Source organism: Xyrauchen texanus, chromosome 36 (assembly GCF_025860055.1).
Source record: "Xyrauchen texanus isolate HMW12.3.18 chromosome 36, RBS_HiC_50CHRs, whole genome shotgun sequence".
NCBI classification, from domain to species: Eukaryota; Metazoa; Chordata; class Actinopteri; order Cypriniformes; family Catostomidae; genus Xyrauchen; species Xyrauchen texanus.
Window position 1 is genome coordinate 10,962,635 of NC_068311.1, and position 14,503 is coordinate 10,977,137.

General features: G+C 44.7%; 2 protein-coding genes across 2 annotated transcripts; both read right to left on the minus strand.

Moving 5' to 3' along the window:
* Nucleotides 1-14: 14 nt before the first annotated feature.
* On the minus strand, nucleotides 15-989 carry LOC127629484 (olfactory receptor 2AT4-like). The gene has a single exon (XM_052106580.1). The coding sequence runs from the start codon at nucleotides 987-989 to the stop codon at nucleotides 15-17; it is 975 nt and encodes a 324-aa protein (XP_051962540.1).
* A 5,440-nt stretch (nucleotides 990-6,429) lies between these two features.
* Nucleotides 6,430-7,404, minus strand: LOC127629486 (olfactory receptor 1-like). Its single transcript, XM_052106581.1, has one exon. The coding sequence runs from the start codon at nucleotides 7,402-7,404 to the stop codon at nucleotides 6,430-6,432; it is 975 nt and encodes a 324-aa protein (XP_051962541.1).
* Between the last annotated feature and the right edge of the window lie 7,099 nt (nucleotides 7,405-14,503).

The following is a 14,503-nucleotide window of genomic DNA, read 5'->3' on the forward strand; positions in this document are numbered from 1 at the left end:
AAAATATCTTTGTTTTAACTTGGAGATGCTTTCAAATTAATTTTGATATTAAAAACTTTTTTACCTCTAATTGTTTTCATGAGAACAGTCTTGATTTCCTGAGTTCTGAAACAGTATATCATTGGATCAACAACAGGGGGAAACAGACTGTACCACATAACAAGCATAACACGAACACTAACGGGCATTTCAGTAGATATATCACATATATACACTGTGCATCTGGGCAGATAGTAAAGGCATGTGATTAAAAGCTGAGGACTGCATGTGGAAAATGCTTTATATCGAGCCTGAGCACTGGAGATTTTAAACACAGATATGATGACAGCAATGTATGAAAATATGATGAAAATTAGAGGGCCTAAAAGTGTGAACATGGCCATTGCAAAAGAATTCTTCCTTAGCTCAGCCTTTGATCCGCATGCAATTTTACTTGCTGTATTTAAATCACAATAACATTGACTTATTACGTTTGTAGTACAGTAGGGCATACTGTGAGCTTGGTAAGTAAACATTGGCAACCATGCGAAAATTACCAACCAAAACGCTCCACATGCAAATGTAATAGACTGGTTTGTAATAATAACAGGATATCTAAGGGGGTTGCATATAGCAACATACCGATCAAGGGCCATTAATAACATCAGAAATGAATTCATAGTACCTAAATGATGCACAAAATATATTTGCACAAAACATGGATTAAATGGTATATAATCATCTTTAAAAATATATTTTGAAACTGCTCTGGGCAGGGTGACGGTTCCAAATGCAAGGTCTGACACAGCGAGGTTACAGAAGATGAAATATGTGGGTTTATGAAGGCTTCTCTCATAAGCAATAAATGAAATGATTAAAATGTTTCCGACTGCAATCATTAGATAGACAAAGAATAAAAATATTCCCACAGCTTTAAAATACTCTGGATGTAGTCCTGGAAATCCTTCCAGGTAGAATTCAGTGATCTGAGTGAAATTGATATCTGCCATTGCTCTGAAAACTCTCCTTAACCACGTGGAAGGGCTTCACACTGCAAATACAAATGAAAACAGGTTAAAAAAAAACAAACAAAAAAAAAAACAATAATAATTTGAAATGCACATTTGACAATTTTCAAGAATTATAGTCCAAGATCGTTTGCAAAGATAATTTATTAATTCACAGATAAATCATGAAAATTCATTTATAAAGGCCATGTATAACTATAAATAAAAATGCATATATCATGGCACAGTTTCATTACATGGATTCACATTTCTACATTTCACAAAATGTTGTACAATTATATAAAAAAAAAAAAATAACAATGAATTAAATACATTATTTAACCTTTACATGCTGTCATATGTTGTACAGTAACATTGTATGTAGACTTACATGTGGACAGTTTTGTCTCCACTGCACTCTTAACACCTAACTAAAATAGATTGGTTTATAAACTCTCTCCTTATACACAAGAGACAAATCAGGAGATTGAAATTTCTTTCACATTGCTCCTGTTTTGTTATTATTGTTTAATGAGCTTGAAGCTACATGTAACATGGGAGCTATAAGGAGTTGGTATTTTCTTTACTGCTATAACAATGTCCAACAGATAACTAGGGAAGGCTTTCCATTAGATGCTGGAAAAGGGCTGTGGGGATTTGCTCGCATTCAGAGACAAGAGCATCAGTGAAGTCACTTATTTTAGGAGATTGGGCCTGGCCCACTGTTACACATTCCATTTCATCCTAAACGTGTTAAAACATCTTGTTAAAACAAAATGACCATTGTCATCTTAGTCTTGACAATCTTAGGTGAACTTTATTATATCCCACAGAACTACTATGGATGACTGCTTCTTCAGATGACACCTACAGTATGGCTGCATGAGAAAGGTTGAAAATGCTGCCTTTGGGGCCTGTTTAAACCGGTAGGACAAAATAAGGTGACTTTAGAACTGTTCTGAGACCAGTTATCTTAAAGGGATAAATCACCCAAAAATGTAAATTTTCTCATAATTTACACACCTTTACTCATGCCATCCCAGATGTGTATGATTTTCTTTCTTCTGCTAAACACTAACAAAGATTTTTAGAAGTATATTTCAGCTCTGTAGTTCCATTCAATGCAACTGGATGGTGGCCAGAACTTTAAAGGTCCAAACATATAATGGTAGCATAAAAGAAATCCATATGTGGGTGAGAAACATATAAATATTTAAGACATTTTGGGTTGAACTATCTCTTTAAGTCTTCCATTTATTTAAAAACTCTGTTATTAATGTCTATTAATATCATTTGCTATTCTTGTTGTGCTTTGTCATGTGTTTCTCCAGTTGATCGATTCCTGTATCTGTTTTTTCCTCCAGTCTTTTTCTGAGTTTTTGTTTACCAGTATTTTAGTTCTGTCGGTTTTTCTTCATTGTGAGATTTTTGGTTTGCAGTTTGTTTGTTTATTAACAAAGCCCTTTTCATTGCCTCCCTGCATTTGGGTCCTGAAATTATCATAAAACCCAACTGCTTTTGCTGTTCAGTGTCACAGAGAGCACTCCTGGGAACACCGCCTCCTCTGCCAGCTGGACTGCTCCACCCAACGACGCAGTGGGTTCCCAGGAGGCTGGCGGAAGGGAGTTGTTATCTCGCCAGCTCCCCGGAAAGTAGGGGCAATAGGTGGGCCGCCCACTGATCGGGAGGCCACCTCCATACCTCTGCGGTTTTCTCGAAAAAGGTCAAGGAAGGCCTCCGGATCGTCGCTTGGCCCCATTTTCGTGAGGGCCACCAGTGGGACGGGCTCCGAGGAGGTCGCAGCACCAGCCCCCTCCCTGTCGATCAGGCTCTGCAGTGCCTGCCGGTCCTCCGCTTGTGCCTGGACCAGGGTTTGGAAGCGTTGTTCTTGCTCCCAGTGAACCTCCAAGAGGGCATGGAGTTGTACCTGCCGGATGCTGGTGAGGGTGTTGAAGACTTCGGCCAGCAGTGAAGACTCCATAGCAGCGTTCTCCTCCAAAGCCAGGTTCTCAGCACACCTGTAAAAAGCTCTTCGTTCGGGGCAATGGAGGAGTCAGGAGACAGCAAATCAGGTACATGGTCAGTCTTTAATTTCGCCAACACACAAACACAATCGACGGTCACCGTCAGAATCAAAAATAAGGTATAACAAAGGGAAGCACTATCGGCTTGTAGGTCACTCTCTCTCTCCCTCTTTGGACACTTGGCGTGCGTTTTATGTCTCCCTCCGCATCACTATAACAAGAGACAGGAGTTTGGGTTAATTATGAACTAGGTGACAAGCCTTACCGCTCTCTCTCCCGCAGACCGACACATGACCACGTCTCCACGCCACAAATACAAATCACACTCAGGAACTCTGCTCCATGAAGCTCTCTCTCTCTCTCCCTCTCTCTCTCTCTCTCTCTCTGTCTTTCAGTGGACTGGGCCATCTTTTATCTCCCCAACTCTCACTGTGAACATGGAAATGGTAATTAGTCACAATTCATCTCAGGTGGATGTCCTTACCACTTTCTCTCTCCCATGATGAGAGCTTGACCATGCCCTCACCTCCACACTGATATATAGTGACCACTGACTGCAGCTTATGGGATGACCATGCATAAATAAGGTGGTATTAAGCAGTGGAATACACAGTTTAGCTCTCCTGGGGAGAGAGAGGTGACATCCAGGTTGTAAAACCTAGCAAAAGTGCTTTTGGAAGCCCAACCCATGATCCAATGTGAAAGCCTTTGTTTGGAGATGGCAAAACCTTTAAATTGACCTGTGATGCAGACAAAGAGTTGATCTCATTTGCCTCATACTATCGACATATGCACCCAGTGCCCTTATGGCCCACAGTGTGCGCTGCCTCTCTGCCTCATCTGAAGCAAATGGAGGAGGGGAGAATGCCCAAAAGGCAATCACCATTGGCCTGAAGGGAGTTGTCAAAAGATTCGACATGTACCCTGTCTTTGGTTTGAGACTGGCTTTTGACAATCCCGGTCCAAACTCTAAGCAGGAGACATTGACCATCAGCGCTTGAAGGTCCCTGATATGTTTCTGGGTTTGATGCCAGAGCAAGATGCAGCATGGTCTTTAATGAGAATATGCGTAAACTCAATTTATCCAATGGCTCAAATGGCAGGCCTATGAGTGCTTTTACACAAGCGCCAAGTCTCAAATTTGTACAGTAATGGGGCGAGACGGTCTCAACTGTCTCGCACCATGCAAAAATGTCACAATCAAAGGATGTCTGCCTACTGACAGCATGCCTGATGGGATGTGTCAGGCTGCAATTTCAGCAACATATACTTTGAGCACAGATGGAGAGAGACCTGCATCCAAACGTTCTTGTTTTTAAGTTAAGGATGTATGATCCATTCTACATCGCCTCAAGAGGGATACAGATCGGTGAACACTCAACATTTTAAGGTGTATGAACATCCCGTTAAGGGGTTCTGGCCTGTAATATGGTGTCAAGCACTGTATGAAGAGCCCATCTGTGCACCATTTAGTGGCCAGATACGATGTTTCCACAATTCTGGTAGTGGATGCTAAATTGTGCCCCCTGCCTATGTGAGCAGATCCCCACTCCAAGAGCTCAATCACCTCTGGGTACCATGGCCAGTTGGGCCATTCTGGCACAACTAACAGTACTACAGTACCCTTTCCTCATACTGTCAAATTAAAGAAGAAGTAAGTGGACAAGAGGGAATGCAGATTTTCATCCCGCTGGCCATTTTTGGGCTAGAGCATCCAGGCCCAGCGGAGCATGAGTCTAAAGGGCAAAAATGTGTTGTCTCCAGGGATGCAAAATGATCTATTTTGGCTTCCCTTGAATAGATCCCAGATCATTAGAACTGTCTGAGAATGTCTCCATTCTCTTTGTATAACGCCCTGTCACAAGAGCAAATCTGTGCCGTGTTTCAGGTGACTCTGAACGTGTGTCGCACATATCGATAGGAGATATTTCTTGCACCAGAGGAGAAGCTGATGTGGCAAGTTCATTACTGGGTCCAATCAAACTCCCTCTTGGCAATTTATGTATGCCATAACCACCATGTTGTCACTTCGGATAAGTACACGAGAACCCTGAATGGCTGGCCGGGAAGCCATCAATGCTAGAAATGCAGCATGAGTTCCAGATCATTTATGTGGCAGGCCGTGTGAGCATCTGTCCAGATGCTGAAGGCTGGACGTTGAAGCATCCGTTGTGACCATTTTTCATCTGGATCCTTGACTGAGTCATTCAAGACATTCATCTTTATACGTTTTTTCCTTACTAGAGTGACTTTAGCTTTCGCTCTGTGGGCTTTAAGATATTAAGGTATGATTTTCTATAAAGCTGCTTTGAAATAATGTGTATTGCGAAAAGTGGTATACAAATATAAATGACTTGAGTGCAGACGAACACATTTTTCTCAACAAAAAAAAAATGTCAGTTGTCAATTGCCAATGTCAGACACTGTTGTGTCATTTATGATTTAAAAAACATTTATGTTTAATTCCTGAGTAAAATATTTGTTGGCACCATTAATTTTTTTCTTTAGTATTGTATTGTATAGTGAGACTTTGCATCATATTGTATTGTGAAATTTGTGTATCATTACATGCCTAGTCAGTACATATAATCAACAATTAACCGCCAAATGGGTTTAGCCAAGAATGTGGCCTGACACACACCCCCCCCCCCCCCCCCCACCCCTACTGTCCTGTCAACAAAAACAGAGAAATAATCCACATGTATTAAAGTTTTTGCCATCTCAAATGGTATGTATGTTAATTTATTTCTTTGTTTGATATGTTATCTATAATATTGCACAGCAGATAGGACTATTTATTATTTTAAAGATAACATATGGATCATAATCTCTCAAAAATTCTCACAAACCAGACAACATTTGTCTTTTTTGTGTCTGTATAAAATAGTGAAAATTTGTGTCTGTGTGAAAATGTTGTATTTCATTTAATGTACATTCTATATGAGCATTGAATATTCCTATATAGAGTATAATGTGACTTTTTAGGCCTCATGAAAGAAACTCCTCAGGATTTTGAGGTAAACATTTTTACTATTCTCAAATATAGAAAACTCCACAAATGAAAGAAAAATAAAGTGATATTTTGATTTAATGCGACTCATAATGACCATACAGAATATTTCAGTTTTACATGTTTCAGACAGTGTAAACAGTCAAAAGAACAGTTTAGAACATTTGCTTTGTTATATCATGCAGGCTTATAAAGAAAAACCGACCTCTTTGGTCATGCACCTATGATCCCTGAAATGGTAAACCCCCAATTTACTAATTTACTACAAGAAAATACACAGAATAAATTCAAATAATGTCAGAAAAGTGTATTCAATCTAATCAAAAGATTCACAGCAAGAACAACAACGATAGTACATAAATAGTGTCTAATGTAAAACACTCCACTGTATTAAAGCAGTTGAAATATTTTAAGTTTTGCTCCACATCATTTTCATCTGCATGCTAACTTTTCTCTGTTTCATTTTCCTCCTTAATGAATCTTTAATTTCCTTGGTTCTGAAGCAGTATATCAATGGATTTACAACAGGAGGGAGCAGACTGTATAACATAACAATCATTATCCGAGTGCCAGGAGTGAATGTAATTGTCAGGTCATACACATAGACAACACATCTGGGCACATAGTACAGGCAAATGATAAGAAGCTGGGGAGTGCAAGTTGAGAGTGTTTTATACCGGGCCTGAATGTCAGACATTTTGAAAACAGATGCCATAATGGCAATAAAAGAAAATAAAATAAAAATCAATGGTCCTATGAGAACAAACATGGCACTTACAAATGCAATCAAACCTTTCACCCTTATATCTCTACAAGATAGTTTAATTATAGAATTTTGGTCACAATAATTTTGGGTTATTACATTAGAACAAAATGGTTCATTGAAGGCATTGTAAACAATGACTGTCATTAAAGCTGTTAGCATCGTGCAAATCACTGCACATGCTAATAAAATAGTCTTGTTTGTAATAAGAACAAAGTATCTAAGTGGGTTACATACTGCAACAAATCGATCAATGGCCATTAATAACATTATGAAAGAATTAAAACTCCCTAAGTAATGAACAAAAAACATCTGCCCAAAGCAAGTATAAAATGGTATGCTGCTGATATTGAACAGGTATTTTGCAATTGTTGTAGGCAGTGTTGTAGTTCCAAAAGCAAGATCAGACACAGCAAGATTACAGAAGATTAAATAAGTGGGTTTCTGAAGACTTCTCTCACAAGCAATAAATAAAATAATAAAGATATTTCCTCCCACCAGTGCCAAGTAGACAAAGATCAAAAAGATCCCTAGTGTTCCATAATAGTGTGGATGAAGTTCTGGAATTCCCAGCAGGTAGAATTCAGTAAAAACAGTGACAGAGACATTGAGGTAGGCCATGGCTATAGGAAGGCTTCACAAAACCTGACACAAATTCATGTAAACTCACTTTAAAAAGAATGGGAAAACAAAGCTGATTTGGAAAGTATAATGATATGAAAAATTGCACAAAATGTTCAGTTATAAATGCAAAATATCAATAATAATAATAATAATGCCATTAGAAAGTTAAACTTTCTAAGTTTTAAAAACCATTGCTTTCATAATATAAGAAATAAGCTACAACTGATATACTTCCATATAAATTACCCAGATGTGAGTAGCACAATCTTAGTTTGAGACAATAGTATGACTGTGCGATCTTGCATTTACTCAGATCTGATCACCAAACTGCTAAAAATCCACTGAAACACAACTTGAATTAATGCACAGACACAAATGACCTTCCACAGATGTATATGCTGAAAATCTCTAGTTGTCTAGTTGACAACGATATGCTGAAATCACAGCTTATCATCTCTGTCTTAAAACCAAAGACTCCTCCCATGTGTGACATGCTGTTTGTGCTTTCTCATGTCTCATCACCACATGATCTGTATCTGTGATATTGTTTTGCATGCTTGAGTGTGAGTGTGTCCATTTTTTGCCAAGATATGTTTGAAACACTAAAACACCTTTTTTATGTTACATTACATTGTAGGCAAGGCAAGGCAAGACAAGTTTATTTATATAGCATATTTCATATACAATTACAATTCAAAGTGCTTTACATATACATTTGAAAGAAAATACAAGATACATAATTTTTTTAAACCAAATAAGAACAAGAAATAATAATACAAAAATAATACACACATTGAGAAAAAGTTATGTAAAAAATAAAATAGCATAAAAATCATTAGAACAGGTATTAAGAGCACCACTTCAGTGTATTGAAAAAGCAGAGAACACGAAATGATCCTATTCATTTTTGAATATCTTTCCCTTTAATTTTAGTCTCAAAGGCAGATCTCAGGCAGATCAACCAATGCCTACACTATGTATATAAAACAAGACAATAAAATAAAATGAATATCTCAGAGTGGAGACACTAAGAGAGAAGAACCATCCTTCAGCAGATGTCTCCGATGTCACAAGGACATCCTCACATTCTAATCAAGATACCACTACATCTGGGTGTGATATCGACTCGGTTACTAACGTAACCTCGGTTCCCTGAGAGGAGGGAACGACTATTGCGTAAGTAGCTTACGCTATGGGAAAACTCCGTTTCTCGAGAAATATTGAAGTCTTTATGTAAAACGCATTGCAGTTGCACAGCAGACAGTGATGAGCGAGGCAGCTCGGTCATTGGCTGTGCTGCGGCAACTGCTCGAACCAGTGACGGGGCGACTTAGAACGCGCAACCAATGGGGGCGCGTCCCGCATTCGCGCGCTCAGAGCCTGCTTAAATTAGCATATGAGGGCTATATAATGAACGTCCCGTCATGCCAGTTCTTTTAGGTTCAATCGACTGAAGCGAACTGACCAAGCACAAACACGGCAGCAGTCGTTCCCTCCTCTCAGGGAACCGAGTCGTTCCCTATCGAGAGGTCTCTCCTATTGCGTAAGTAGCTTACGCTATGGGAACACCATGTAAAACGCTGTGCGTGCTGACTTCGCTCTATAAAGCCAGAGGCAGGTGCCTGAGCCTTAAAGCAAAGTGATATTCCACGAGCCGGCCAGCTGCGAGCTATATAGTGGGGTATGACAGGGCTATATAGTGGGGTATGACAGGGCGCCCTTGCCTTCAAGGTGGGCGCTCCTTGTACAAACACAAGCACATATCTCATGTACTGAGCTTTTGTGTACTGGTACGCATAATAAACCCTCTAAGTCGGTCAGAGACGGACCTTATAAGGGAGGAGATGATGCCCAGCATATACATACTCCAGTTCATTCCACAGTCAGACTGATAGAATGTTGGAATGCAGTGAGGGGACCTGTAGGTTATAAAACCTGATAAATGTCGAAGGCGAGGCCCAGCCTGCCGCCGCACAAATATCTTCAATGGGTATCCCACTCGACCATGCCCACGAGGAGGCCATGCTCCTCGTAGAGTGAGCTCTGACGCCTAAGGGGCATTGAAGTCCCTTGGCTCCATAAGTTAGCGCTATAGCATCCACTATCCAGCGCGATATTCGTTGCTTTGAGACAGCGAGACCCTTAGTTCGGCCGCCAAAGCATACGAATAATTGTTCCATCTATCTGAACAAGGCAGAATGTTCCAAATATACTCTGAGCGCCCTGACCGGGCAGAGTAAATTTGCATCACCTTCCTCTGCTGAGGACGATAGCGCTGACAGAGATATCACCTGTGCTCTGAAGGGTGTAGAGAGCACCTTAGGAATATACCCATGCTTTGGCCTAAGGACAACTCTGCAGTCGTTAGGTCCAAATTCCAGGCAAGCAGCGCTTGATGACAGCGCGTGCAGGTCGCCCACTCTTTTAACTGAAGCGAGTGCCAGCAAGAGCGTGGTTTTGAGCAAGAGCTGCTTGAGGTGCACGGTTCGGAGAGGTTCGAACGGGGCACCTTTGAGTGCATCCAGGACCGTGGCCAGGTCCCAGATCGGCACCGAAGGTGGGCGAGGAGGTTTCATCCTCCTAGCGCCTCTTAGGAAACGAACGATCAGATAGTTTTTTTCCTAATGAATGTCCTTTATCAGGATTGTGTGACGCCGCTATGGCAGCCACATAGACTTTGAGCGTGGAGGGTGTGCGGCCCGCCTCCAGCAGCTCCTGCAAAAAGGCGAGTACACTTGGTATCTCGCACGTTTTGGGGTTCAAGCTCTTGGTATCACACCAGTCACTGAACACTGTCCACTTTTGGGCATACAAGCGCCAGAGGGGGCTCGCGACCAGTAATGGTTTTCAGAACTCCACTGGGGAGGTTCTCGGAACCCGCTGAGGGGCCATGCATGGAGGGCCCACAGATCGGGCGGGATGAAGAATCATCCCGCTGGCCTGTCCGAGGAGGTCTTGCCTCAGCGGAATCGGCCATGGGGCAGATTGCATCATCTGTACCAGCTCTGGAAACCATGTCTGGTTTTTCCAGAGTGGGGCTACCAGGAGCACTGCACATTTCACCTCCCTGATCCGACTGATGACCTGAGGCAGCATCGCGATCGGGGGAAAAGCATACAAGGGGCGGCTCGGCCAAACTTGGGCGAGCGCGTCCGTGCTTTTTGAGAAGAAGAGAGGGCAGTGCGAAACTACCGTCATGTTGTCCGTTCGGACCAGGACGTGTTCGTTTTGCAGGTACAGAAGCAGGGCTCTGAGAGCCAAGGCGACCGCTTTCATTTCCAGACAGTTTATGTGTAGGCGCTTTTCCGGGTTTGACCAAAAGCCGGAAACAGGCCTGCCCTCGTAAAGGGCCCCCCATCCTATTTTGGAGGCATCTGTTATGATCATTTTTCTCCGCGTATTCACGCCCAGACTCACGCCGGTTTGATACCAGTTTATGGCTTTCCAGGGCGCCAGGGCTTTTATACAGCCGTGATTCGCTCTGATCAAAAAGTGGCCCGAGCGCCACGCGTGAGTGGGGGACACGGCTCTTGAGCCAGCGCTGGAGAGGACGCATGTGCAACAATCCTAGCTGGAGTACAGCTGATGCCGAGGCCATGAGACCGAAGCATTCTCTGAAATCGCTTGACGGGGCGCAGCGCTCGCTCTGAACGATGTTGCAAGGCGCCGAATAGAGAGCGCCGCTCTGATGAGAGGCGCGCTGTCATCTGCACTGAGTCTAGCACTATTCCCAGAAAAGAAATATTCTGGCTGGGGATAGCACGCTCTTTGCAAAATTTATTCTCAGACCCAGGCATTGTAAATGGCTGATAGTCCAAGATCTGTGTGTCATTAACTGAACCTCTGATTGTGCTATGATTAGCCAATCGTCGAGGTAATTCAGTATCCGCGACTCCCGCTGTCTCAGGGGAAAGTGCCGCGTCCATACATTTCGCGTGAATGTACGGGGGCCAATGATAGGTCGAATGGTAGTACTGTGTACTGGTATGACTGTCCCTCGAAAGCGTAATCTCAGAAAGGGCCTGTGGTGAGGCGCTATCGGGATGTGAAAGTAAGCGCCTTTCAAATCCACTGATAGAAACCAATCCCCGGGCTAACTTGCGCGAGGATATGTTTGGTTGTTAACATTCTGAACAAGCGTAATCATTAACGCTTTGTTCAGATGTCTGAGATCCAGGATGGGGCGAAGGCCACCGCCCTTTTCGACGGGAAAATAGCGGCTGTAAAAACCCGCCTCGCTCAAAGAGGGAGGAACAGTTTCTATAGCACCCTTCTCTATCAGTTTGAGCACCTCGCGCGTAGAACATGTGACACATCTTTCCTCACTTCGTCTCGACCACCGCTGAAAAGCGGGTGGTCTGCAGCTTAATTGAAGTGAGTATCCGTGTTTTATTATGTTCAAAACCCATTTCGGCATGTCGGGATTTTTTCCCAGGCTTCTGCTCGCGACAGATATGGGCTGAATGCCGGCTGGGGGCGTGTCGCAGTGACGTATGGGCCCGCCGGCAAATCGCTTTGTGCTAACACAGAATCTACGGCTCTCAGAGGCGCAGGTGCGCGCTGAGCAGCCGTGATTGAGTGCCGAGTGCAGAGGTGCGTGTGAGAGTACAGGCACATGCGCTTATTTCCGAAATGCTCACAGCATGAGTCGGAGAGGTGCTTGAAACTGTATGAACAGTGTTTTGAAGTGGGGGTGCATTCATCATTATGGGCACGCTGCCACATTCATAAAGCTTTCCGCGATTTAGCAGGGAGTTTCTTAGCTCGCGCATTGCATCTGTTTTGCGCATAGCTGTTTGAAACTGTGTGGGTAGCTGTGTGTAGGGGTGCGTGCAATACGGCAGGCACACGCGCTACACTTATAGCACTTCCCGCTTTTACTGGGGAAGTGTTTATAACTGTGGGAACAGTGCTTGTGTGTAGTGGTGCATACATGACAATAGGCACACAATCTACATTTTTGAGACATCCAGCCTGAGCTGGGGAGGTGTTTGGCACTGTTTGGACAGTATTGATATGTGGGAATGCGCACTTTAGTGTGGACATGTGAACCCTTAGTGACACAGGCAGAAAATGACTCTTTTGGTGATTTCTGTGTGTCGCCGTGAAAACGGCGCTTGATTGCAGGTGAGCGAAGTTTTATGACTGGCCCATTGACTGCTGTATAGACATTTCCAGCCGCCTGTAAGGGACTGGGTAATGTTTTAAATGTTTGCGAGGAGCGGTCCGGCATTTGCGAGACGCCGTACTCTCTCTTTCTTCTTGCTGCTAGGAAGACTTACGAGGCTCTGTGTTCAGGGTGATTCTGGGTCGAGGGCCTCGTTGCTCCTGCGGCTTTCTTCGCCAGCGGAACGTGAGCGGCGCTGAGCGCCCTTTTCAGGTCTGCTCTTCGGCTGGGAGACGGGCGGCTCTGCCCTGGCTCGCTGCTGCTGCTGGGGCGGTTTTTGAGATGAGCTGGAGCGCTTAGGCAGGAAGTGATGCATAGCTTGCGAATCCTTCCGCGCCTCAGTGAAGCGCTCCGTGAAATCTCTCACCGTAGGTCCGAACAGGCCGCTCGGAGTGACAGGTGCGTCAAGGAAGGGTGCCTTATCCGCGTCCTTCATCTCTGTTAGCGTTAGCCACAGATGGCGCTCAAGGACGATCAAATTAGCCATGGCCCGCCAATGGATTGGGCGGTGGCTTTGTGGCTCGCAGAGCTACGTCCCGTAGCACTGCGCAGGTCCTTAAAAGCGTCGGGTTCAGGTCCAGACTCGTCCATAGAGCGGAGAAGTTTGGCCTGAAACACTTGTAGAACCGCCATCGAATGCAGCGCTGACGCAGCTTGATGCGTATGCGCGACCGGTGAGAGCTGATGTGGTTCTGCACGGCTTCGATGGGTGAGAAGCTCTGGCCTTCCATCCAGCGGTGGAGGGTGGGCATAGATGGTTGGCTACAGTCTCCTCTAGGGGTGGAGTTGCCTTGTAGCCTCTTTCTCTCGCGCCGTTCACTGAGGAGAGCGAAGAAGAGAAAGAAGGCTTTAGGCGAGCCGAGTGCGGGGCTTTCCACGACTTTGTGAGCTCGTCGTGCACCTCAGGGAAGAAAGGAGAGGGTCTCTGTCAGGGGGCCTGCCGGCGCCCCTGCAGGAACCACTCATCCAGCCGGCTGCGGGCGGGTTCTTCCGGAGAAGACCAGTCGAGCCCGAGGTCTTCCACGGCCTTAGAAAGGATACGGACGATCTCCGAGTCCATGGCCAGTCGTCGGATGCAGCGTCAAGAGAGAGGCTGTCATCCTTTCCGTCGTCGTCCCCTGATGTGCCGAACGAGACGAGACCCACCGCTTTGTTGGAGGGGTGCAGGTCCGCTCTCGTGAAATGGACCGGCGGCGGGGAGACATCTGGTAGTGGTGATGCCCGCGGGGACTGAGCCGGCGTGACATCACCGGAGTCGGGGTGCTCTGGCAGCCTCTGTGAGCGGCGCTTTTTCTTGCGTGGCTCGAACAGAGGTGGCAGCACGGGGCAGCCGGCTCGCTGCGGTGAAAACGGCAAAGCGAAGCGCAGCTCGGCGAGACCCAGGAGTCGCATTCAGGGCATCCGCCCTGAATGAGTGCAGCTTCTGCGTGGTCCAGACCCAGGCAGCGAGTGCAGATGGTGTGCCGATCTCCGTCGGAAGAGGGCCTCTGCACGAGGCGCAGGCTGAAGGCATTTGAAACAACGCCTGGAAAATAACTCTTTACTCTTAAAAGCGTCACGGGGCGAACGCTTGTTCAGTAAAGGATATGCGATGCGCGCCGGATGGCGTAGCAGAAGGCTTCGAAGGCGGCTGAAGATGCCGGCGTCCTCTCAGCAGTCCCGCTGTAAGCTTGTCCACGGCAGCGAAAGACTCCAAAAATCTGGAGGATCCAGCGAAGAGAAGGTCTTCGCTGAAGGAGATTAAATCTAAAAGAACTGGCATGACGGGACGTTCATTATATAGCCCTCATATGCTAATTTCAGCAGGCTCTGAGTGCGCGCATATTGCAGTAATAATGGTACTTTGCGGAAAGCACAGAAAGACGTGCTTCTTGACCCCTGTTGAGTGCAGAAGAAAGCGAGTCTTACTATATTGATGAAAATATAAAA

Bases quoted from the DNA above. Each gene is read 5' to 3' on its own strand.
- LOC127629484 (XM_052106580.1), bottom strand. From the start codon at position 989: ATGGCAGATATCAATTTCACTCAGATCACTGAATTCTACCTGGAAGGA.
- LOC127629486 (XM_052106581.1), bottom strand. From the start codon at position 7,404: ATGGCCTACCTCAATGTCTCTGTCACTGTTTTTACTGAATTCTACCTG.